General features: G+C 38.3%; 1 protein-coding gene across 2 annotated transcripts; it reads left to right on the forward strand.

Annotated features, from left to right (window-relative positions):
- Window positions 1-219: 219 nt before the first annotated feature.
- On the forward strand, window positions 220-27,622 carry LOC128241930 (MPN domain-containing protein-like). 2 transcript variants are annotated; one of them, XR_008262527.1, is made up of 17 exons: window positions 220-348; window positions 7,753-7,875; window positions 8,809-8,888; window positions 9,089-9,235; window positions 9,518-9,607; window positions 14,453-14,739; window positions 15,225-15,268; window positions 15,726-15,885; window positions 16,124-16,220; window positions 16,617-16,689; window positions 17,542-17,618; window positions 19,300-19,468; window positions 19,771-19,841; window positions 21,089-21,178; window positions 21,734-21,826; window positions 24,852-26,104; window positions 26,140-27,622. XR_008262527.1 is itself a non-coding variant. In XM_052959068.1 (16 exons), coding segments are annotated over exons 1-16 (1,686 nt in total). In that variant the 5' UTR covers window positions 220-347; the 3' UTR covers window positions 24,936-27,622. The 2 variants fall into 2 exon arrangements, 1 of the variants encoding a protein (XP_052815028.1); XM_052959068.1 differs by having other exon boundaries at window positions 24,852-27,622.
- The last annotated feature ends 293 nt before the right edge of the window (window positions 27,623-27,915 follow it).

A 27,915-nucleotide genomic window follows, 5' to 3' on the forward strand; every position in this document is an offset into this window, starting at 1 on the left:
TCATTGTCATCGCATCATTCATTTTAATACATCTATGACCAATAGCAGAAATTAAGACATGAACTTAATATATTAATTTTCGTTTTGTAACATATAACGAGCGAATAGATTGTCGATTTTGTTTACCGAACATCGGCAAAACAATCCGTTTTCTGAATACATCCTTTATTTTAATCGGGAACTTGGAGACCGGATAAGACCGGGAAATACGGGGAGAGACCGGGATATAGCGGGGATATAGTATCGCCCTTAAAGACCGTTAAAGAACGTAAACAAAGCGTCTAATGATATGGAGAAGCAGACAAAGATAATTATTTTTCGACCAAATAACATCAATTAATTTGACCAGTAAGGGAAAGATTTGTGATTCACATGTTTATGTTCGTGTTGAAATCTCCTTTTAATAAAATATCCTATTTATAAATATTCGTAGTTTGCGCCAACTGAAATGAGTGTTAATATAGACCAGTAGAGTCTACAGTAGAGGGATAGCGTTAAGTAAATTAAATATACTCTTAGCCGTGCTCCAAGCACTTATTGTTATTTTTAAAACTCGTCCCTATAAAATAGAATAAAAACTTGAGTCAAATTTACATAATTATTTATGAGTCTGTTGCCCTCTAGAAATGAAAATAAAGTACAAGAGCATGCCAAAAATGAATGTATGATGCAGAGCCCAACAGCTGCCCATTATTCCTGTCTGTGCTGGGTACAGTCATATTATATGATGTCAGCCGTCAATATTATATTTTTGTCGAGGTCCTGACCAGCCAAAAACATGATATGGGCCACTGACGTCATAAAAACTGGATTTTATTAAAATACATTGATATTCGGATCGATCAACTTTATATACATGTAACGTGCGAGCCATTGGAACACCAACAGATCCCTTCAGGGAAAAGCATGCTCCACCCTGAAGGGGTCCGCTGATCTTTATATACACTAAATTCTCTATCCACACAGAGCCCGGGCTTTGCTAATTTGCATATAACCAACCATATGTACTATGAACATACTTCCGTTTTATATGGAATATTATTATGAACGCACCTCCGCCGCCTACAGCAGACCGTTACATTACTTTCCCCTCCGAGAAGACTCGTCTCGAGTCTTGGTCTAGGAATCACATGGGTAAGGCAACTCCGTTCCGGCAGTTGTCAATATCCCACCGCTGCCACCATTTGTAACGTGCAACGTCAAACAAACACCAGATAGCCGAGCTTTCTGGCGTATTGAAACACCAACAGATCACTTCAGAGAAAAGCATGCTCGACCCTGAAGGGGTCCGCTGGTCTTTATATACACTAAATTCTCTATCCACACAGAGCCCGGGCTTTGCTAATTTGCATATAACCAACCATATGTACTATGAACATACCATTTTATACGGAATTTTTTTTTGAACGCACCTACAGCGGACCGTTACCTACACAAAGACAGAACACATTTATGTATATCAAAATATTCAACAGAAAATAGTTTTTAAAACTCTGTTCTAACTCTGTGATGTAGAATCAAAAGGTCTAGCACACATGGACACCAACAGGAAGTCAAGATTACCAGGGGTTGACACTAACTTTTTTGGACAACTGTCCCGAAGGAACACCAACTTTTGAAATGTACAGGCCCTTCTGAAAATCTACAGGCCCTTATACTAAAGTGTGTTTGTGGTATAGTGTAGCTAATATACCAAAAAGAAAGACTTAAAATACTGTATGACTGTTTTCACATTTATTCCATTAAATTCATTAACAGTTTATAAGATCTGTTTTTCAAAGAGATCAGGTCCTCCCGAGCTAAGTCTTCCTCCAGATCTTCATCATTACCCTAGAGTATCACTTTGATGGGACTTGCTTGAGGCATGGTCCTGGATGCTTTGGCGTTTCATATTCCTTCACCCTGTAACATAGGTGCCCTCAGACTCATATTTGATGCAAATAGTGCAAGTCATTTGACGCTTCTCATCATCGTAATTTAACCACGAAAACGCACTTTTCCAGGACTGCTGAAAAGACCTTTTTGACTCCGATTTTTCATAGACAGCTTGCTGCTCAAATTTTCAGCGGCAGATTTAGATTTTTTGGCAACTGGCTCAGACACACACCAGGAATATGACGCCACACATTAACTAATCGTTTCGAAATTTATTGTTCGCGAAAACTGATTATAATAACAACAAACACGGAGTTGCTCGATTGAAATTTTACGAAAAATTGCCGATGTATTCTGTTTATATGGACCAACGGACTACGATACAAATCATTCCACTGAACTTTAATTTGTGAGTTTTTAACCTTAGTTTAAGAAACTGTTAATTTTATCATTTTAAAAAGCAATAAAACCCCCCATAGATTTCCTGGGTATTTTGTGTTGTAAATTGCCACAAATTTTAAAACCTTGATTAAAACAGATACTTAAATATCCGTTCCTCGTTATTCCCCATATGAAATATTGACTGGGGCGAAAAGAAACGAAAAATCCTGATGTCGAGGGATTCCAGAAATAGATCAGTAATTGTTGTTTATAAATAATTATGTTTATTTTTATAATTTAAGCTTTTTCGAGACACAGTAGGTCAAATTTGGCTGGAAAATCCACTGTCCCTAAGGAACAGTAAACTTTGCTTATTCACTGTCCCTTCCCAATTTTTACATGCCACGGGACCGTGGGCCTGTATTAGTGTCAACCCCTGATTACTTGTTTTACAATGTATGTAAATTTAACTGTAGTTAATGAAATGGTGAAAAACATATTAGGTTTGATACCTTTGATTATGTCAGTAAATAACCCTATTGTCATAAATTTATTAATTATACCAAACCCTATTTTCTTGTCATGAAAATGTCAAAGTTTATATATTTGAAAACAATGAAAATGTTACCATTTATATGGCAGCAACATGTAATAAACACTGCATGTACCCTTCATACTCATTTAATTGATAAAATATCAAAACAAGTTAAATACAGTAACATCCTGTTGGCTCAAACCTGGCAGGATCTAAACCAGAACATTTAAGCCAAGCAGTATTGCATTTTTTCATTTTATACCTTGATACATTCAATACACCTCTCAACAGTCATAGAACATATTATTTCTCTACCTTATATCCAGTAAAGAAGAGAATCTATACACCATATTTTCCGTACCTTCTGCACTTATCCTTTACAATTTCCCTACTGCTCAAACTGTTCTGTATTCCTCAATAGATTTATGTAAACATGAAAAAAATGATGTTGTTAAATAACAAAACACAACATTCATACTAATTACAAAATAGCACTTTGAAAACAAAGCACATAAATAAAGCTCATTTCAATGATAAAACAAAATAAAACTATTTTCATTTAAAAAGGGAGCTACAATGTAAAGCGTAGGTGCATATGTGCTCTGGTTTCAACGCAGGAATTTGTGACAAATATGCTTTCCAAATATAGTGAAAAGCTGCTATCTATGTTAGTTTAAGCTGTTATTTTATGTTAGTTTTAGCTGCTATCTATGTTTGTTTAAGCTACTATCTATGTTAGTTTTAGCAGCTATCTATGGTAGTTTTAGCAGCTATCTATGGTAGTTTTAGCTGCTATCTATGGTAGTTTTAGCTGCTATCTATGGTAGTTTTAGCTGCTATCTGTGGTAGTTTTAGCAGCTATCTATGGTAGTTATAGCAGCTATCTATGGAAGTTTAAGCTGCTATCTATGGTAGTTTTAGCAGCTATCTATGGTAGTTTTAGCTGCTATCTATGGAAGTTATAGCAGCTATCTATGGAAGTTATAGCAGCTATCTGTGGTAGTTTTAGCAGCTATCTATGGTAGTTATAGCAGCTATCTATGGAAGTTATAGCAGCTATCTATGGTAGTTATAGCAGCTATCTGTGGTAGTTTTAGCAGCTATCTATGGAAGTTATAGCAGCTATCTATGGAAGTTATAGCAGCTATCTGTGGTAGTTTTAGCAGCTATCTATGGTAGTTATAGCAGCTATCTATGGAAGTTATAGCTGCTATTTGTGGTAGTTTTAGCAGCTATCTATGGTAGTTATAGCAGCTATCTATGGTAGTTATAGCAGCTATCTATGGTAGTTATAGCAGCTATCTATGGTAGTTATAGCAGCTATCTATGGTAGTTATAGCAGCTATCTATGGTAGTTTTAGCTGCTATCTATGGTAGTTATAGCAGCTATCTATGGTAGTTATAGCAGCTATCTATGGTAGTTTTAGCAGCTATCTATGGTAGTTATAGCAGCTATCTATGGTAGTTATAGCAGCTATCTATGGTAGTTATAGCTGCTATCTATGGTAGTTAAAGCAGCTATCTATGGTAGTTATAGCAGCTATCTATGGAAGTTAAAGCTGCTTTCTATGGTAGTTATAGCAGCTATCTATGGTAGTTATAGCAGCTATCTATGGAAGTTTTAGCAGCTATCTATGGAAGTTATAGCTGCTATTTGTGGTAGTTTTAGCAGCTATCTATCGTAGTTATAGCAGCTATCTATGGTAGTTATAGCAGCTATCTATGGTAGTTTTAGCTGCTATCTATGGTAGTTTTAGCTGCTATCTATGGAAGTTATAGCTGCTATTTGTGGTAGTTATAGCAGCTATCTATGGTAGTTATAGCAGCTATCTATGGTAGTTATAGCAGCTATCTATGGTAGTTTTAGCATCTATCTATGGTAGTTATAGCTGCTATCTATGGTAGTTAAAGCAGCTATCTATGGTAGTTATAGCTGCTATCTATGGTAGTTATAGCTGCTATTTGTGGTAGTTATAGCAGCTATCTATGGTAGTTATAGCAGCTATCTATGGTAGTTATAGCAGCTATCTATGGAAGTTATAACTGCTATTTGTGGTAGTTTTAGCAGCTATCTATGGTAGTTATAGCAGCTATCTATGGTAGTTATAGCAGCTATCTATGGTAGTTATAGCAGCTATCTGTGGTAGTTTTAGCTGCTATCTATGGAAGTTATAGCTGCTATTTGTGGTAGTTATAGCAGCTATCTATGGTAGTTATAGCAGCTATCTATGGTAGTTATAGCAGCTATCTATGGTAGTTTTAGCAGCTATCTATGGTAGTTATAGCTGCTATCTATGGTAGTTAAAGCAGCTATCTATGGTAGTTATAGCTGCTATCTATGGTAGTTATAGCAGCTATCTATGGTAGTTATAGCAGCTATCTATGGTAGTTTTAGCTGCTATCTATGGTAGTTATAGCAGCTATCTATGGTAGTTATAGCTGCTATCTATGGTAGTTATAGCTGCTATCTATGGTAGTTTTAGCAGCTATCTATGGTAGTTATAGCAGCTATCTATGGTAGTTATAGCAGCTATCTATGGTAGTTATAGCAGCTATCTATGGTAGTTATAGCTGCTATCTATGGTAGTTATAGCAGCTATCTATGGTAGTTATAGCAGCTATCTATGGTAGTTATAGCTGCTATCTATGGTAGTTATAGCAGCTATCTATGGTAGTTATAGCAGCTATCTATGGTAGTTTTAGCTGCTATCTATGGTAGTTTTAGCTGCTATCTATGGTAGTTATAGCAGCTCTCTATGGTAGTTATAGCTGCTATCTATGGTAGTTATAGCAGCTATCTATGGTAGTTATAGCTGCTATCTATGGTAGTTATAGCAGCTATCTATGGTAGTTTTAGCTGCTATCTATGGTAGTTTTAGCTGCTATCTATCTATGGTAGTTTTAGCAGCTATCTATGGTAGCTTTAGCAGCTATCTATGGTAGTTTTAGCAGCTATCTATGGAAGTTTTAGCAGCTATCTATGGTAGTTATAGCTGCTATCTATGGAAGTTTTAGCTGCTATCTATGGTAGTTTTAGCTGCTATCTATGGTAGTTTTAGCTGCTATCTGTGGTAGTTATAGCAGCTATCTATGGTAGTTTTAGCTGCTATCTATGGTAGATATAGCAGCTATCTATGGTAGTTATAGCAGCTATCTATGGTAGTTTTAGCTGCCATCTATGGTAGTTTTAGCAGCTATCTATGGTAGTTTTAGCTGCCATCTATGGTAGTTTTAGCAGCTATCTATGGTAGTTTTAGCAGCTATCTATGGTAGTTTTAGCAGCTATCTATGGTAGTTTTAGCAGCTCTCTATGGTAGTTTTAGCTGCTATCTATGGTAGTTTTAGCAGCTATCTATGGTAGTTATAGCAGCTATCTATGGTAGTTATAGCAGCTATCTATGGTAGTTATAGCAGCTATCTATGGTAGTTATAGCAGCTATCTATGGAAGTTATAGCAGCTATCTATGGTAGTTATAGCTGCTATGTATGGTTGTTTTAGCAGCTATCTATGGTAGTTATAGCTGCTATCTATGGTAGTTTTAGCTGCTATCTATGGTAGTTTTAGCAGCTATCTATGGTAGTTATAGCAGCTATCTATGGTAGTTATAGCAGCTATCTATGGTAGTTTTAGCAGCTATCTATGGTAGTTATAGCTGCTATCTATGGTAGTTTTAGCTGCTATCTATGGTAGTTTTAGCAGCTATCTATGGTTGTTTTAGCAGCTATCTATGGTAGTTATAGCAGCTATCTATGGTAGTTTTAGCTGCTATCTATGGTAGTTTTAGCAGCTATCTATGGTAGTTATAGCAGCTATCTATGGTAGTTTTAGCTGCTATCTATGGTAGTTATAGCAGCTATCTATGGTAGTTATAGCAGCTATCTATGGAAGTTATAGCAGCTATCTATGGAAGTTATAGCAGCTATCTATGGTAGTTATAGCTGCTATGTATGGTTGTTTTAGCAGCTATCTATGGTAGTTATAGCTGCTATCTATGGTAGTTATAGCAGCTATCTATGGTAGTTATAGCAGCTATCTATGGTAGTTATAGCAGCTATCTATGGTAGTTATAGCAGCTATCTATGGTAGTTATAGCAGCTATCTATGGTAGTTATAGCTGCTATCTATGGTAGTTTTAGCAGCTATCTATGGTAGTTAAGCTGCTATCTATGGTAGTTATATCTGCTATCTATGGTAGTTATAGCAGCTATCTATGGTAGTTATAGCAGCTATCTATGGTAGTTAAGCTGCTATCTATGGTAGTTATAGCTGCTATCTATGGTAGTTTTAGCAGCTATCTATGGTAGTTATAGCAGCTATCTATGGTAGTTTTAGCTGCTATCTATGGTAGTTTTAGCTGCCATCGATGTTAGTTTTAGCTGCTATCGATGTTAGTTTGAGCTGTTATTTATGTTAGTTTGAGCTGCTATTTATGTTAGTGTGAGCTGCTATTTATGGTAGTTTGAGCTGTTATTTATGTTAGTTTGAGCTGTTATTTATGTTAGTTTGAGCTGTTATTTATGTTAGTTTGAGCTGTTATTTATGGTAGTTTGAGCTGTTATTTATGTTAGTTTGAGCTGTTATCTAAGGAAGTTTAATTAGTATCTATGGTAGTTTTAGCAGCTACCTATAGAAGTTCTATCTACAATTTATGGTAGTTTTATGGTAAGTTTTATTGCTGCAGAATGATGCCACATAGCATTTTCATGTATTGAGGGAAAATTTGCTCTATAAAGATATACTGTGAAGTGACCCTAAAGATCGCATTATTTGAAATACATTGAAAACTGCATTTTTGTGCTGATTGTTTGATAGACAATTAAAAATGCAGTTACAGTGTTACATAATCCGCATGAAAATATCTTCAATCACGAATAAGATTTTTGTGGGTGTTAACTTTTGACGTCATGTCCAATGGTGTACCCATATAAACAATGTTGATTTATACTGTCATTAAATTCAGTGAGTGTGAGTGAAGAGGCATGTCTGGAGGACTCCGAAGAGTTAATAGAAGATGTGGAAGAGGGGGAGGAGCTCCAAATGGAACAGTCCACTCCAGAGAAGAGGGCCAGGCATGCCATCACAGGTATGCCACAGTTTCGCAAGCTTTCTGCCAGTCATCAAAATTAAAATTTGGATCAGCAAGCCAAAGTCCTTTCATCATAACACCCCCGACAAACAAAGTTTAAAGGGGGTATATTGAAGTCACCCTGTGGTCAGTCGGTCAGTCAGTTGCAATTTTTCTTGTCCGGAGCATAACTAAAAAACTACTTGATGGAATTTGATTATACAACCAAAAAAAGTATTTCATACAATGATAGAACATGATGGGCGAAGTGCAGTGTACAGGAACCATAACTGTAATAAGGGCTTCCATTAAGAATTTGAAACTGGAAGTATGAACTTCCTGTCCATCATATTGGAAGTTTACTCTGAAATTTGGAAGTTTAAGTTCTCCTGAATACCAAAAAAAATCCTGATTTATTTTATAATAATTCATTTTACTTCAAGACTGATTGAAAATGTGACTTAAAAAGTGATATTGATACCAGGGTTTGGTATTTTGCTTTCACTTTTGGAAGTTTTTTTTTCAAAATTATGGAACTTCTTAAACTTCCAAGGAATCAATTTTGGAAGTTTTAACCCATTTCCAGAGAGTTATACGGTATTTCTTGTATGATGTAATCCCCAAATAACTTCACAGCCATGGTAAAATCTTAAAAAAAAATTATTTTTTGTTTTAATAGGGAAATAACTTAAATTTTGTGACTTTATGACACATATGTAAAAAAATTCATGAATATTGTTTCACCTACATGATTTATTATAAGGGTGATAAAATATTTGTTGTGAAATATATTCATATTGAAGTGGATAATTATTACCTAAAGTATCATTATTGTGTCACCTGTCATTGTTGTTTTTATACCTGAGTTTTTTTCTTATGAGAGTCTTAAAAACTTGTTCTTGCGTTCTTGTACTACAAGCTGCAGTGTTTTTGACCTTGTGGTGTTTGCAGGTCGAGGAGTGACCATTCAGATGTTGATGGCTGACGGAATGATACAGGCTGGAGAAGGGGTTCTCTCCCTTGAATATCTGGTAACTCACAAGTCATATTAAAGTCACCTCCTGTTGTGAAGAACTTCCACATCTGTTTTGTAAATTGTGGTAAACTAAAGAAAAGAGGGGTTGAAATAAAAATCCTGTTGGTATAGGTGAGAATAGGGAATAGGGCTTCTCTTTGTGATAAAGTGTATGCAACCAGTCTTAAACATAGCTGACAATGTTATGATGTTTAGGGCCAGAAGTTTACTGCAGACCTGCTACCTAACGGGAAGATCAAGTCGTGTGAGACGGGGGAAGTGTTCGGCTCACCTAGCTCATGGGCAATCTTCTGTAAGAAGCTTGTCAATCCGGCCAAGAAGTCTGGTTGTGGATGGGCATCTGTAAGTTCTAGTGAAATATTGATACAGGTATCATACACCCTGATTAATATATATTTTAAGATGGAAGCCCTGATCCTCACATAATACTTTATATGTAATGTTAAAGTGCATTGAGTGTCTTGAGTCTTTAAAACTACATTTAAGTGACAATCAGACTTACCAGGTAGAAAAGCAAATCGTCACATTATTGATTGTACCACAATTGCACATAAATCTATAGATGTTCATTCTAAAAAAAGTATTTCACCCAATTATCCATGATGTGTCTACTTGTTGGCTCAGGTGAAGTACAAGGGCAGGAAACTGGACTCATGGAAAACCAGCTGGTTCCGACAACAAAAGCCTCGCAAACCCAACATACCCGGCTCACAGGTAACACTACAGTAGATGCAAACAAAACATACCCGGCTCACAGGTAAAACTACAGTAGATGCAAACAAAACATACCCGGCTCACAGGTAACACTACAGTACATGCAAACAAAACATACCCAGCTCACAGGTAACACTACAGTACATGCAAACAAAACATACCCGGCTCACTGGTAACACTACAGTACATGCAAACAAAACATACCCGGCTCACAGGTTACACTACAGTACATGCAAACAAAACATGCCCGGCTCACAGGTAACACTACAGTACATGCAAACAAAACATACCCGGCTCACAGGTAACACTACAGTACATGCAAACAAAACATACCCGGCTCACAGGTAACACTACAGTACATGCAAACAAAACATATCCGGCTCACAGATAACACTACAGTACATGCAAACAAAACATGCCCGGCTCACAGGTAACACTACAGTACATGCAAACAAAACATACCCGGCTCACTGGTAACACTACAGTACATGCAAACAAAACATACCCGGTTTCACAGGTAACACTACAGTACATGCAAACAAAACATACCTGGCTCACAGGTAACACTACAGTACATGCAAACAAAACATACCCGGCTCACAGGTAACACTACAGTACATGCAAACAAAACATACCCGGCTCACAGGTAACACTACAGTACATGCAAACAAAACATACCCGGTTTCACAGGTAACACTACAGTACATGCAAACAAAACATACCCGGCTCACAGGTAACACTACAGTACATGCAAACAAAACATACCCGGCTCACAGGTAACACTACAGTACATGCAAACAAAACATACCCGGCTCACAGGTAACACTACAGTACATGCAAACAAAACATACCCGGTTTCACAGGTAACACTACAGTACATGCAAACAAAACATACCCGGCTTCACAGGTAACACTACAGTACATGCAAACAAAACATACCCGGCTCACAGGCAACACTACAGTACATGCAAACAAAACATACCCGGCTCACAGGCAACACTACAGTACATGCAAACAAAACATACCCGGCTCACAGGTAACACTACAGTAGATGCAAACAAAACATACCCGGCTCACAGGTAACACTACAGTACATGCAAACAAAACATACCCGGCTCACAGGTACCGGTATTACTACAGTACATGCAAACAAAACATACCCGGCTCACAGGTAACACTACAGTACATGCAAACAAAACATACCCGGTTTCACAGGTAACACTACAGTACATGCAAACAAAACATACCCGGCTTCACAGGTAACACTACAGTACATGCAAACAAAACATACCCGGCTCACAGGCAACACTACAGTACATGCAAACAAAACATACCCGGCTCACAGGTAACACTACAGTACATGCAAACAAAACATACCCGGCTCACAGGTAACACTACAGTACATGCAAACAAAACATACCCGGCTCACAGGTATTACTACAGTACATGCAAACAAAACATACCCGGCTCACAGGTAACAATACAGTACATGCAAACAAAACATACCCGGTTTCACAGGTAACACTACAGTACATGCAAACAAAACATACCCGGCTCACAGGTAACATTACAGTACATGCAAACAAAACATACCCGGCTCACAGGTAACACTACAGTACATGCAAACAAAACATACCCGGCTTCACAGGTAACACTACAGTACATGCAAACAAAACATACCCGGCTTCACAGGTAACACTACAGTACATGCAAACAAAACATACCCGGTTTCACAGGTACATACCCGGCTGCACAGGTAACACTACAGTACATGCAAACAAAACATACCCGACTCACAGGCAACACTACAGTACATGCAAACAAAACATACCCGGCTCACAGGTAACACTACAGTACATGCAAACAAAACATAACCGGCTTCACAGGTAACACTACAGTACATGCAAACAAAACATACCCGGCTCACAGGTAACACTACAGTACATGCAAACAAAACATACCCGGCTCACAGGTAACACTACAGTACATGCAAACAAAACATACCCGGCTCACAGGTAACACTACAGTACATGCAAACAAAACATACCCGGCTCACTGGTAACACTACAGTACATGCAAACAAAACATACCCGGTTTCACAGGTAACACTACAGTACATGCAAACAAAACATACCTGGTTTCACAGGTAACACTACAGTACATGCAAACAATACATACCCGGCTCACAGGTAACATTACAGTACATGCAAACAAAACATACCCGGCTCACAGGTAACACTACAGTACATGCAAACAAAACATACCCGGCTCACAGCTAACACTACAGTACATGCAAACAAAACATACCCGGTTTCACAGGCAACACTACAGTACATGCAAACAAAACATACCCGGCTTCACAGGTAACACTACAGTACATGCAAACAAAACATACCCGGCTCACAGGTAACACTACAGTAGATGCAAACAAAACATACCCGGCTCACAGGTAACACTACAGTAGATGCAAACAAAACATACCCGGCTCACAGGTAACACTACAGTACATGCAAACAAAACATACCCGGCTCACAGGTATTACTACAGTACATGCAAACAAAACATACCCGGCTCACAGGTAACAATACAGTACATGCAAACAAAACATACCCGGTTTCACAGGTAACACTACAGTACATGCAAACAAAACATACCCGGCTTCACAGGTAACACTACAGTACATGCAAACAAAACATACCCGGCTCACAGGTAACACTACAGTACATGCAAACAAAACATACCCGGCTTCACAGGTAACACTACAGTACATGCAAACAAAACATACCCGGCTTCACAGGTAACACTACAGTACATGCAAACAAAACATACCCGGTTTCACAGGTAACACTACAGTACATGCAAACAAAACATACCCGGCTGCACAGGTAACACTACAGTACATGCAAACAAAACATACCCGACTCACAGGCAACACTACAGTACATGCAAACAAAACATACCCGGCTCACAGGTAACACTACAGTACATGCAAACAAAGCATACCCGGCTTCACAGGTAACACTACAGTACATGCAAACAAAACATACCCGGCTCACAGGCAACACTACAGTACATGCAAACAAAACATACCCGACTCACAGGCAACACTACAGTACATGCAAACAAAACATACCCGGCTCACAGGCAACACTACAGTACATGCAAACAAAACATACCCGGCTCACAGGTAACACTACAGTACATGCAAACAAAACATACCCGGCTCACAGGTAACACTACAGTACATGCAAACAAAACATACCCGGTTTCACAGGTAACACTACAGTACATGCAAACAAAACATACCCGGCTCACAGGTAACACTACAGTACATGCAAACAAAACATACCCGGCTCACAGGTAACACTACAGTACATGCAAACAAAACATACCCGGCTCACAGGTAACACTACAGTACATGCAAACAAAACATACCCGGCTCACTGGTAACACTACAGTACATGCAAACAAAACATACCCGGCTCACAGGTAACACTACAGTACATGCAAACAAAACATACCCGGCTCACAGGTAACACTACAGTACATGCAAACAAAACATACCCGGCTCACAGGTAACACTACAGTACATGCAAACAAAACATACCCGGCTCACTGGTAACACTACAGTACATGCAAACAAAACATACCCGGCTCACAGGTAACACTACAGTAGATGCAAACAAAACATACCTGGTTTCACAGGTAACACTACAGTACATGCAAACAAAACATACCCGGCTCACAGGTAACACTACAGTACATGCAAACAAAACATACCCGGCTCACAGGTAACACTACAGTACATGCAAACAAAACATACCCGGCTCACAGCTAACACTACAGTACATGCAAACAAAACATACCCGGTTTCACAGGCAACACTACAGTACATGCAAACAAAACATACCCGGCTTCACAGGTAACACTACAGTACATGCAAACAAAACATACCCGGCTCACAGGTAACACTACAGTACATGCAAACAAAACATGCCCGGCTCACAGGTAACACTACAGTACATGCAAACAAAACATACCCGGCTCACAGGTAACTCTACAGTAGATGCAAACAAAACATACCCGGTTTCACAGGTAACACTACAGTACATGCAAACAAAACATACCCGGCTCACAGGTAACATTACAGTACATGCAAACAAAACATACCCGGCTCACAGGTAACACTACAGTACATGCAAACAAAACATACCCGGCTCACAGGTAACACTACAGTACATGCAAACAAAACATACCCGGTTTCACAGGTAACACTACAGTGAATGTTCATTTGGACAATAAAAACAGAAACCAAAATATATCCACTTCAGTCTTCATGAAACTTGTTCAGAATTTTTGCTTCAATGAAATCTTGGATAGGTTTGAAACTAGGTCACATGGCGTCAAACACTTGGCCACTAGGTCAAATTTTAGAAAAACCTTGTATCACTCTAGAGGCTATATTTTAGCAATATTTCTGATACAATTCATTTGAAACTGGGTTTCTTTGGGTCAAAACTAGATTACTAGGTTAAACAACAATTGCAAACAAACTCATATTTCATATCTCACATCCAATCATTATTACAGTCCATCAATCTCCAGCCATATTGCATTGTTCACTTGGAAGAACTACTTTGCCTTTTCAGACAGGACTATCAATTCAACAAAGTTGCTTGTTTAACTTGTTTAAAACTCCCTGATATTAAACATAAACATCGTTATTTGTCCCAATATATTATGATAGTAATTAAGTGGGTTTTTTTTATGATAACATTTAATATATTTTAATTGTCCACAAACTTTACAGACAACCCTAGTATTTGAAAAACTTTTCATTTTCAGTCTCCAGCCAGCAGTATTCTGAGTGACACCTCTGATTCTCATCTGAAATCACCGGATGATATAAAGTGTCACCGTGTGTCTGATATTAAGAGTCATGTGACTGATGTTATGGGGAACATTTCTCACCCCAGCAGCTATGCAAGCCTAGCACAGATCTCGGTCATGTCAGACAGGGAGCCAGTTCAACAGGAGGCAGACTTGATTACAGATAACAGTTATGTGCTTGACCTAACAGTGAAACCAAGGAAGTCAGAGACTCCATCAGTAGAAAGTGCAACAAGAAATATGTAAGTTTAGACTAAAAAAAAATATCCTAATGGGTAAAATGTTTTCGGCTAGTCCAGTTGTTTACTAGTTAAGCTGTTAAACCTGCACTCTCACAGATTGAAAGTTTTGACAACTGTTATTTATTTTTTGTCTTGGAACGAGCCAATTTATGCGACAATGCATGCAAACCAGTGATAAAAGACTGCCTTTTATCCCACATGTGATGCAAACAAGACAAGTTGATCACTCTGGTTTATAGGATTATGGTGAAATTGTCTCAGTTATATTTTCAGAACTCAAAGTATTTGCTAGATAATACATATATATCATCTGACCTGACTCACATAATTAAAAAAATACTGTTCTTAGGGCAAAAAATGCATGTCAGTTTTTGCGGATAATGTTGAATGTTCCAAGGTACAGCTTTGTTCAAATCCTCTGCTTAATAAACTAGTGGGTCTTAACATTTCCCCCTTTGTCAACTAATCCACATGTTGAATTTTAGATCTGACGTTGCATCATTCTGCTTCATGGGCGAGCAAGAAGAAGGTACATGTAGATGATTTTCAAGGTCTTCAGTTGACAATACTAGAACCGAAGCTTTGAAGTTGTATGCTAATTATCTAATATTTGAAAAATAGACAAGTAAAGTTTGTAGTTGTATGATAAATATCATATACTTCAATGATGCAATAATAGTTCTATCATATACTTCAATGATGCAATAATAGTTCTATCATATACTTCAATGATGCAATAATAGTTCTATTGCGTTTATTGGTTAGTAAAAAAATCATATTGGCCTCCATTCTTACATGTTATGACTCTTGACAATGCATTGATTTAAAACGTGGAAGAACTCAAATGAACAGTGAATAGTTAATTCCATAGCTGCCACACCTGAGAATTGTAGAATTTTCTTTACTATACACTCACTACTTTGCTATTTAAAAGATACATTTACTACTTATCCATTCTGCAGTTTGTTTCATGTTGTTGTTTTCAGCACTGAATCTGTCATTAAAACCTGACCCTCTGGGATATAAATCCACCTCGTCAGTCGTCAAAACTGAGACGTTGCCTTGCCTCAGTGGGAGTGCAGAGATGGGATCCAGGGATAAAACACCCGTCAGACACTCATCCCTGCCACATAAAAAGGCTAATATGTAGGTTATAGTCATTTTTTGCTGGTGTGATCTTAATACATTGACTTTTCATCTGGTTCTCATGTACCCAATGAAAACTTCACATGACATGTGTAATGTTTTTACCTTTCCTTTTGGTGAAGTGTTGGTCCAGTAATGGTCAGTGGAGAAAAAGACAAGCTTTAACATCCACTTTTGGTCGTTTTGTGGTCACTGTGTATATATAACTAATATTTTTTACCTATATTTTGTGTTGTAGGGATATGAACCAGCTGGTTGCATGTGAATTTTTTGCTTCATCTGGAAATGTCCAGCCATACACCGTCTCGATGTCAACCAATTCACTGCTTCTTATTGTAAGTTATGTATACTATTACTGTTTTTGAGAACTCTGCTTACAAAAGTCCATTTCACTCAAATTTTACCATTAGCTCTCATAGAATTGGACGGACGGAAATGCAAAATATGACATTGAAACAATGTTGTGGATGGCAAATTTTATGTTCTCATTTTGAGAGAGAAACAACTTCAACGACACAGCTTATTCCTATTCTTAATATTCCAAGTTTGTTTTTGTGAAGATTACCTATTTTTACCTATTTAAGAGCTTTACAGAACTCATTCTGCTTGTTGTTCAATGAATCCAGCCTTTACTTATCTATCATGGGATAAAATCTACCGAGCTATAATTTAGTACATTACAGAAGTGCAAAATATCCAAATCATATTTAATGGCTTATATATGTTTGCAGGATTTTCACTGTCATTTAACTACTAGTGAGGTAGTGGGTTACCTGGGTGGAAAATGGGACCAGACTTCCCAACGTAAGTTGCTCCACTCTTATATCATTATGTTGGCAAGTGCTTGATAGGAACATTCAACAAGAAACCACAGAGTCACATAAATTGTTTATTGATTTGAAGATACTCATTTACTATCAAGTTAATGACTGTAAGTACATTAAACATTGACAAAGTTGATAAAAACGAGAGAGCATAATTGATACAGTAACACCTGTCTTTAGAGACCTTAATACAGTAACACCTGTCTTTAGAGACCTTAATACAGTAACACCTGCCTTTAGAGACCTTTATACAGTAACACCTGTCTTTAGAGACCTTAATACAGTAACACCTGTCTTTAGAGACCTTAATACAGGAACACCTGTCTATAGAAACCAAACATTGACATGAAACACTTCTGTCAAGTTTATCTGGTACTATCATTCTCTCATCTAAAGTTAAGACTCCATGTCAGCAGACCCTTTATTATCCACTGTACACAACGGATAATCACAATAGGTGCTATAAACATTCACTCAATTACTGATACATACCGAGTACATCATTCCGGTTGGCTGATGTACTCCATAAATGTCATAAAGGGTCACTTAACAACTATGCATTAGCGCTAAATTATAGGAACTGTAAGTCACGTTCGACAGGTGGTCCCATAATTAAGTTAAAATGCTCTGGAGGAATTTAGAATGGTCGTACATGGCGGTAGGGCTGGTAAAAGGTGGTAGGAAAGACCGGTTTTACTGTACCTTTGTGTTGAACAAATTATTCCATAGTTTTCCTAGATTTGTTACAAACTTACAATATCTAGCTGTGATTTACCAACTTACAGTTTTTAATTTGTAACTCGTGATTAGCATGTTTGCATTGTTTTGGCAGATTTAAGTATCCAGCAGGCATTTCCATGCCGATGTCGACTCAGTGATGCCCAGAATGCCCCATTAGTCGAGGAAGAGGTATGACACACACACATATTCACTTAAGAAAATAAAAACTGCCTGGAATTCATGTCATAACTCAAAATGTAGTAAACTTCATGAATACGTCTAAGAACTCTAAATGTAGTAATCCTTGTGTCAGGAATATGTGTCAGAACTCTTAATGCAGGAAACCTCGTGTGAGAAATACATGTCATAACTCATAATGTAGTAAACCTTGTGTCAGGAATACGTGTAAGAACTCTTAATGTAGTAAACCTTGTGCCAGGAATACGTGTTAGAACTCTTAATGTAGTAAACCTTGTGCCAGGAATACGTGTTAGAACTCTTAATGCAGTAAACCTTGTGCCAGGAATACGTGTCAGAACTCTTAATGCAGTAAACCTAGTGCCAGGAATACGTGTCAGAACTCTTAATGCAGTAAACCTAGTGCCAGGAATACGTGTCAGAACTCTTAATGCAGTAAACCTCGTGCCAGGAATACATGTCAGAACTCTTAATGCAGTAAACCTCGTGCCAGGAATACGTGTCAGAACTCTTAATGCAGTAAACCTCGTGCCAGGAATACGTGTCAGAACTCTTAATGCAGTAAACCTCGTGCCAGGAATACGTGTCAGAACTCTTAATGCAGTAAACCTCGTGCCAGGAATACGTGTCAGAACTCTTAATGCAGTAAACCTCGTGCCAGGAATACGTGTCAGAACTCTTAATGCAGTAAACCTCGTGCCAGGAATACGTGTCAGAACTCTTAATGCAGTAAACCTCGTGCCAAGAATACGTGTCAGAACTCTTAATGCAGTAAACCTCGTGCCAGGAATACGTGTCAGAACTCTTAATGCAGTAAACCTCGTGCCAGGAATACGTGTCAGAACTCTTAATGCAGTAAACCTCTTGCCAGGAATACGTGTCAGAACTCTTAATGCAGTAAACCTCTTGCCAGGAATACGTGTCAGAACTCATAGTGCAGTAAACCTCGTGCCAGGAATACGTGTCAGAACTCATAGTGCAGTAAACCTCGTGCCAGGAATACGTGTCATAACTCTTAGTGCAGTAAACCTCGTGCCAGGAATACGTGTCATAACTCTTAGTGCAGTAAACCTCGTGCCAGGAATACGTGTCAGAACTCTTAATGCAGGAAACCTCGTGCCAGGAATACGTGTCATATCTCTTAATGCAGTAAACCTTGTGTCAGGAATATGTGTTGGTGAAAGTTTGTAGAACTTATCTCACAATTTACTTGATTTACTTGGTACACATTACCAATTTGATGCAGATGGCTTGTTCTGGGTTAAGACAATCTCATCTTAAAGTTGTGTGCTGTTTAAAGGCGCACAATATAATTTAATGCAAAATGAAAAAATAAATAACTTTAATGCATTATTACATTATGGTTTTATTGATCAAAACAAATGAAATTATCAAATGATAAAAATCAAATTTTTGCATCAACCTTTATTGTGCGCCTTTAATATGATGGAGACAGTGGAACAAACTTCTCCCACAGTAAAGATGTATCACTCTATAACATGAAAAACATTACCACCACTATGTGTTGTACTAGCACCTGTCTTGCCCCAAAGCCATCTTGTCTTAAGAGTTACCTGCCTGTGAATAGACATCACTGGCATATCTTTGGTTGACCATTTTCAACCCACCTTTACCCCTGAATATCATTTTTACACATCTATTTGAATTTCAGATTCGGTCAACCATGAAGCACCAAGGTATGTCATTGGTTGGCTGGTACCACTCCCACCCTTACTGCCAGCCTGAGCCATCTGTAAGGGACGTGGAGTGTCAGATGGGCTACCAGCTGAAAATGAGGGGCAACAAGTCAAACTATTACCCTTGTGTCGGCATTATTAACTGTAAGTGTTGCTCTTTTTCATTATATCACCAGAAAGTACAATACTTATAATGATCCTGTATTTTAAACTAACCTGCTTTCTGTGATTTATTGTAGGGAAAAGTAGATACATGTATTCAACATGGTATTTTTTCAAACAGTTTCAGAAGCTCTATATTTCCAAACATAGATTGTTTACCCTTTAATTACAAAAAAATCCCCCACTTCTAAAGGCTATGTCATAAAGTATCTTTAATTAAACACAGTATGTATATATTTGTCATTTTATTTATTTAATTGTAGGTATGCCATTATCTGTTTCAGCCCCGTATTATAATAAGTCGCTAACAACGGCTTCGTCATTACAGATGTACATGACCATGCCGCCTACAGAGGTTTGCCTTTTCATGCAATCTCTACTTTGTTATCTCATTGAATAAAACAATCTCAACCTAAAAAGAGTCAAGGTCATAGACTTGGTGTTGTTGTCAGCTGCGTTGTTGTTGGTAAAAAATTTGGTAATAACTGAAAAACCATTTAAGATATTAAAATAAAATTGGTACACAATTTGCCAGCGACATTAAGCAAATGAACCTCAACTCTGGCTGTAATATTTGTCGAGTTATGCCCCCTTTTGCCTTAAAGAAACAGACAAGCATTTTCTTTTGCTCTGTGGTGCTCTTGTGTATTATGCAGGATGATAATTATCAGTGACAATTTTGAGCTCATTTGTTTTATCACAGAAGTCAACTAACTTTGATAGTGTCATAGCCTTGTCATAATAGTGTCATAGCCTTGTCATTGTGGTTGGCACTTGTTGTTAGCGTTTGCATTGTGCAAAATGTGTTATGTTGGCTTTTATTTAAGGAAAAAAGATAGCAAAGATGTATATACAAGACTGGTATACAATTTTTCACAATGACAATTATATGCTTAATTATTCTATTTCTATGGAATCATTGCCCCTTGAAGACTAAGAAAAACCAGGTGAGTTTTTGTATTCACTTGTTTGCTACAAGATGTTGATTGTTCTTTGTTTTGATTTTTTCACTCATATGTCTTAAAATTATTTCTACAGGCTTTCAAGCGGACGCTTCTTTCCCTACTTTTTTGTTAGGATAGTACTTTTCTTGTTTCTTGATAAAGTCCTACTATCCCTACTTTTTAGTTTTAACTAAATGCATTAATTGAAATAATCTTAGTCTTGATTCAATAAGAAGCTATTTCTAGTATTTTCGTAGGATTAGCTTGATGCAGTAGGTCTCCAGTGCTGCAAGAGGGGTTCTATGATGAGAATGAGTGGTGAATGTTGACAAGTCAGAGACACTGATTGGTTGAATCCTCTTGAGGCACTGGTTCCTAAGCAAAGATAACTACAGGTACATCACAATTGATGAATAGGTTTAGTTGTCATTTATTTGCATCCAAAAAGTCAAGTAGAGAGCCCTACTATACCAACTTTTTGCTCTTAATATCCCTATTTCACCCCTCTTTCAAAAAAATCCTCCTACTATTATCTCTACTTTTTTTTGTTATTGGTCGCTTGAAAGCCTGTTTTTATTGTATTCTTGTTAAAAAAGTAACTGTTGCATTTCATTGTATTTGTTCGTGTTTTTATTGTATTAAATGTTTTACCTTGCAGAATAGCAAATCTGATATTGGTGTTCCTATGAAGTTGAAGTACACAGTGAAGCAGAATCACTCAGTCAGTGAAGAAGCGTTAAAGGAAATGGTACCTATCAAATATCTCATCAAATGTATCATTGTTATCATTAAGCATATATGGACACTGAAAATAATGCTTAATACCAAACAATAAAAAATTAATGAATAAAATAATCAAGGGGTGAATGCGAAAAGGTTCTAAGTGACATAAGATAAAGAAGAAGATAAAACCTTTTCACTTTCACCCCTCAAATTGAAAGTAATACAAATTCAGCTGTTTGAACAGCGTCATCATCAAGGATGTCACGTGTTTTTATCATTGTTTTATACCTTTTTTACGGCAATAAAATGTCATTTGACCAATTACTAATGTTTGTTTTAATAAGATCAAGGTTTTCTGCAGATATTGCATTCATCGAAATATAAATGTAGTGGAATATGCATCCATCTTAGGAAGTGTAATAAAAGTTTTAATATGAACTACTGACTGTCTATACTGCAGATTCCATGGGTACATAATGCCATGTTCTAGTATTCATGGTAGTGTAACATGCATACTACTTGCTTCATAATCATTAAAAAATGTAACCTTCATCTTATTGACACCATGTTGTCATTGCAGCACAGAGTGGTGGAGTTTTACCGCAGGGCACCTGATTGGATCTCCTTTCAACATACATGGCACCCTGGGGTTAACTTCCTCGAGAAACTAAAGGTATTTGGCACTCTGGGGATAACTTCCTCCATTTACTAAAGTTACTAGGCACCCTTGGGTTAACTTACTTGTGTACACGCATTACCATTTGCCATAACCTCAAAACTGTTCAATATATTCAAATGAAACCTTGTACACTTGCTGCCAGACGATACACAACATCTAAAGCAATGCACATTATTCTGACTTTATATTTGTCAAGTTATGGCAATTTATAATGGAAAAAAACCGCAAAAACCTTTCTCTTTATTTGTCAAGTTAATGCAATTTATAATGAGAAAAAAACTGCAAAAACCTTTCACTTTAAAAATAGTTACTAGTGATAATATTTACTTGTGTAGCGCCAAACTTTATTAACTTAATTTATTCCCCTTGATAGTTTGAAAATGTCATGCAAAAACATTGGTCATTATAAATTCAGGATATTGAAATAAGATTTATAGGTTTCCCATAGCTCTGATTTGTATAATTGTTATTTTGTGCCCCTTGAAAGTTTAAAAATGTCATGCAAATACTTTCACTTAGTCATAACTTTCAGAGAATTACATGAAATTTGTAACCATGTTTATAGCGACATTCCCAAAAGGGTGACATTTAGTTATTGGATCATCTGTCAGTTCCCACGGTTTCCGATCAATAACTTGCAAGCTTCAGTCAAGGAAACTCAAACTTGATAGCCAGGTTGCTAATGACAAGCAGATGAACCCTATTGATTTTGAGCTCAGTTGGTCAAAGGTCATGGTCGATGTGACATACAGCTGATAATCCTTTTCCAAACAATAACTGAAGAAAGCTGGGGCCCAGGGACTTCAAACTTGGTTGACAGGTTGGCCATAACCAGCAGAAGACTATTGATCTTGAGGTCAGTGGATTTAAGGTGAAGGTCATGGTGACATTGAGCGTAAAATCTGTTTCTGATCAATAAATGAAGAATGCTGTTTTCCAGGAACCACAAACCTGGTAGACAGGTTGGTTATGACAAGCAAATGACCCCTAATGATTTTGAGATCAGTGGGTCAGAGGTCAAGGTTGTGATGACCTTGAGTTAAAAATCTGTTCCAATCATTTACTTGCATACCGGACGTGTGTTTCCGGTCATGTGACCGGTGCTGGAAAAACTCATCTTACACCCCCCATGTAAGATGAGTCACGCGCAACATTGCGCCACTTCTTATTTCATATTCCTGTTTGGTTTATGAAAAATATATTATGCCATTTCAATAAAGCTCAATCAGATATATTTGTTTGCAAGACTTTTAATTAAAAGTGAAAACAAATGATCATAAAAAACGCTATTTTTAGTTATTCAAAACTACTCCGCTCTATGACGTCAGTAAACATCGTCGCACACACTTTTTGGTGTAATTGTACAAAAGTTTGTTTTCAACGTCATTTTTTCCACAAGTTGACAAATTTAGATATGCAAGAAAATTAATCAATCATGTTTTTCCCTACCGGATCGGAAAATCCGACCCTCGGGCACACTGCGTGGGCGGTAACTCGGCACGCCTCGTTACCGGCTTACGCACGTGCCCTCGGGTCAGATTTTTCTATCCGTACCAAAAACACATGCTAGATACTTATAATCTCCAAGTGACCTCAAACTTTGATTGTTGGTCATGACCAAATGAACACTATTGATTTTAAGGTCAGTGGGTTAAAGGTTACAGTCAATAACTGTTGAACACTTGGGTCTAGGAGCTTCATACTTGGTAGCTGTTGAACATTTGAGCCTAGGAGCCTCATACTTGGTATGCAGTTTGAACACTACCAGTGGTTGACTCGTACCGAAAAAGGATGCCAAAATTTCTTTTTCATTAAAAAATTGAATCCTGGCAGACAAAAACCTCTCAAACATGTAAAGTGTTCACATACATGTTCCATTATGCCAGTTATCTGATATAGAAGTACAACAGTCATGAGTTAATATCCATTCCATTTTGCAGTGACTTATCATCTTCAGGTTCATACTTTGCTCTTTAAAAATGTTAGCGATCAATATTTTCAAACTGCATGGGAAGGTCGTCATGAAAATATGTTATACAGTCGAAACTCGATGGCTTGATATTCTAGGGACCGGCCAAAGTACTTTGAGCCTCGAGAATATCGAGCCAAGCGGGATTGCTTACAGAATGTTATTTTTTTCATTTGTTACATAAAGTCTTATTTACCTCGTTTGTTATTGGCTACGCTATCTCCGCAAGAGAAGGAAGAGTATTTATTGGGCATAGTTAGGCACCCTAAATTTCCCTATATTTCGTAACATGACTTATTCGATTATTAAAAAATATCATTTTATTTTTTATTTATAATAAAAATACATTTATGCGAAAACAAGCAATTGTAAACAGTGGGTTACACAAACATAGCTTAAAAGTTATTTCAAAATGCATAGTAATTTAGGGATGGATAACAATTACAGACAGAACTTAAAAGTGATGGCATGTTTATTCAAACTGTTAAACCATTTAAATTCGCAATTTTAATCGATTAGCGCCTTGCGCTAAATGAAGCCAATCAAACAAATCAAGGTGTGAGATTCTTAACTGAACCCGCGAAAATGACATCGACCCAAGCAAACAAATCAAAGTGTGAAATTCTTGTTTGGGACCGCGAAAACGACTTCGAGCGTGGAGAAATATCGACCCTCAAGATATCGAGCCATCCGATCGAAATTTATATAAACAAAAAGTAAATAAAAATCGGTCCTTTTATTTTGGTTCGAGCCAACGAGGATATCGAGCCATGAGATATCGAGCCAACGAGTTTCGACTGTATACTAAAGGCTCATAATCTGTCAAATCGGCCAAATCACTTATTACTATCTGCCCAACTAGTCCTTTTGGGGGTAATGTCATATTTCTGTGACAACTCTTGTTTAGGTTAAATTTTATAGAGTATATAAACTTTGTTTTGATGGTAAAAGAAATTGTCAGTGGTAAACATAATATTAATCAAACATATTTAGATACCAATCCTAAATGAAACGATGTATTAGGGCTTCCAATGTTTGTTGTGTTTGCAGACGTCACTTCTGAACAAACTTCCGGAGGATCAGGGGGAGACCAACTCACTGCTTGACTACATCCACCACCTGCTGATGGTGTGAACTTAAAAGTGTGTAAGATTTTCCCTGGTGGAACGAACCTGGACAGTGTGTAAGGTCCCTACTGATCATGTTAACTTGGACAGTAGTGTAAGGTCCCTGCTGGTCACATGGACTTGGACAGTGTGTAAGGTCCCTGCTGGTCACATGGACTTGGACAGTGTGTAAGGTCCCTACTGATCATGTTAACTTGGACAGTAGTGTAAGGTCCCTGCTGGTCATATGGACTTGGACAGTGTGTAAGGTCCCTGCTGGTCATATGGACTTGGACAGTGTGTAAGGTCCCTGCTGGTCACATGGACTTGGGCAGTTTGTAAGGTCCCTGCTGGTCACGTGATCTTGGACAGTGTGTAAGGTCCCTGCTGGTCACGTGATCTTGGACAGTGTGTAAGGTCCCTGCTGGTCACATGATCTTGGACAGTGTGTAAGGTCCCTGCTGATCACATGATCTTGGACAGTGTGTAAGGTCTCTGCTGATCATGTTAACTTGGACAGTGTGTAAGGTCCCTGCTGATCACATGGACTTGGACAGTGTGTAAGGTCCCTGCTGGTCATATGGACTTGGACAATGTGTAAGGTCCCTGCTGGTCACATGGACTTGGACAGTTTGTAAGGTCCCTGCTGATCACATGGACTTGGACAGTGTGTAAGGTCCCTGCTGGTCACATGGACTTGGACAGTAGTGTAAGGTCCCTGCTGATCACATGGACTTGGACAGTGTGTAAGGTCCCTGCTGGTCATATGGACTTGGACAGTGTGTACGGTCCCTGCTGATCACATAGACTTGGACAGTGTGTAAGGTCCCTGCTGGTCACATGGACTTGGACAGTGTGTAAGGTCCCTGCTGATCACATGGACTTGGACAGTGTGTAAGGTCCCTGCTTATCACATGGACTTGGACAGTGTGTAAGGTCCCTGCTGATCATGTTAACTTGGACATTGTGTAAGGTCCCTGCTGATCACATGGACTTGGACAGTGTGTAAGGTCCCTGCTGGTCACATGAACTTGGACAGTGTGTAAGGTCCCTGCTGGTCACATAAACTTGGACAGTGTGTCAGGTCCCTGCCGATCACATGGACTTGGACAGTAGTGTAAGGTCCCTGCTGATCACATGATCTTGGACAGTAGTGTAAGGTCCCTGCTGATCACATGGACTTGGACAGTGTGTAAGGTCCCTGCTGATCACATGGACTGACAGTGTGTCAGGTCCCTGCTGGTCACATAAACTTGGACAGTGTGTCAGGTCCCTGCTGGTCACATGGACTTGGACAGTGTGTAAGGTCCCTGCTGGTCACATGGACTTGGACAGTGTGTAAGGACCATGAACTTGGACAGTAGTGTAAGGTCCCTGCTGGTCAAATGGACTTGGACAGTGTGTAAGGACCATGGACTTGGGACAGTGTGTAAGGTCCCTGCTGGTCACGTGATCTTGGACAGTGTGTAAGGTCCCTGCTGGTCACGTGATCTTGGACAGTGTGTAATGTCCCTGCTGGTCACATGATCTTGGACAGTGTGTAAGGTCCCTGCTGGTCACATGGACTTGGACAGTGTGTAAGGTCCCTGCTGGTCACATGGACTTGGACAGTGTGTAAGGTCCCTGCTGGTCACATGGACTTGGGCAGTTTGTAAGGTCCCTGCTGGTCACGTGATCTTGGACAGTGTGTAAGGTCCCTGCTGGTCACGTGATCTTGGACAGTGTGTAAGGTCCCTGCTGGTCACATGATCTTGGACAGTGTGTAAGGTCCCTGCTGGTCACATGGACTTGGACAGTGTGTAAGGTCCCTGCTGATCACATGGACTTGGACAGTGTGTAAGGTCCCTGCTGGGCACATGGACTTGGCCAGTGTGTAAGGTCCCTGCTGGTCACATAGTGGACAGTGTGTCAGGTCCCTGCTGGTCACATGGACTTGGACAGTGTGTAAGGTCCCTGCTGGTCACATGGACTTGGACAGTGTGTAAGGTCCCTGCTGGTCACATGGACTTGGACAGTGTGTAAGGTCCCTGCTGATCACATGATCTTGGACAGTGTGTCAGGTCCCTGCTGATCACATGATCTTGGGACAGTGTGTCAGGTCCCTGCTGGTCACATGATCTTGGACAGTGTGTCAGGTCCCTGCTGGGCACATGATCTTGGACAGTGTGTCAGGTCCCTGCTGATCATATGATCTTGGACAGTGTGTCAGGTCCCTGCTGATCACATGATCTTGGACAGTGTGTCAGGTCCCTGCTGATCATATGATCTTGGACAGTAAGGTCCAGTTTGTTTGAATTGTTCGACTAAAAAGAGAAATGCTCCATTACCCAGAAATATTTTCAACACTATGATTTGTTGGAAATCTCTATTTTTATATTAAGGAAATTTGTGATAATTATGTAAAATATTTTCTTAGCAGTTCACAAATACATTTTTTCTTATAGTATTCACTACAATGTATTGGTTTGTTCTCTTTGCTGTCATTGTATCATAATACACACTGTCATTATGTATATTTATAAACATGTGTTTGCTGTGTTTTAAAGGTGGCACAATAATAAATACATTTTTGATTGCTACTTTTTATTATTGTCATGTGTGTAACATGGTACATGTTAACTAATAATGATTATTACATGGAATGTGTAACTATCTAATTCTTAAAATTGTATCTGTATGATGAAAACCTATTGTATAATAAAAATATAAATCTAATATGTGTTTCATACATTTTAAGATTTGCCAAAGGTGAGCTATTTTGGCGGTCCTGTTTCCCATCACCATTGTTAACTTTTGCTTTTAAATGTTTTCTCAACCACTCAGCTGTTTTTGAAACTTAACAGGAAAGATTCATTGTCAAGTGCTTGGTATAGTTTGCTCAAAATGTATGAGGACATATATCAATGCAAGTACTTGTAAGATTGGTTTTGAATCTGCAAAACACAGACTTGTTCATCTGTTAAGTTCTATAGTCCACTTGGCATTATAAGTTTCGCAGTGACAAGCAA

This window comes from Mya arenaria, chromosome 7 (assembly GCF_026914265.1).
Source record: "Mya arenaria isolate MELC-2E11 chromosome 7, ASM2691426v1".
NCBI lineage: Eukaryota > Metazoa > Mollusca > Bivalvia > Myida > Myidae > Mya > Mya arenaria.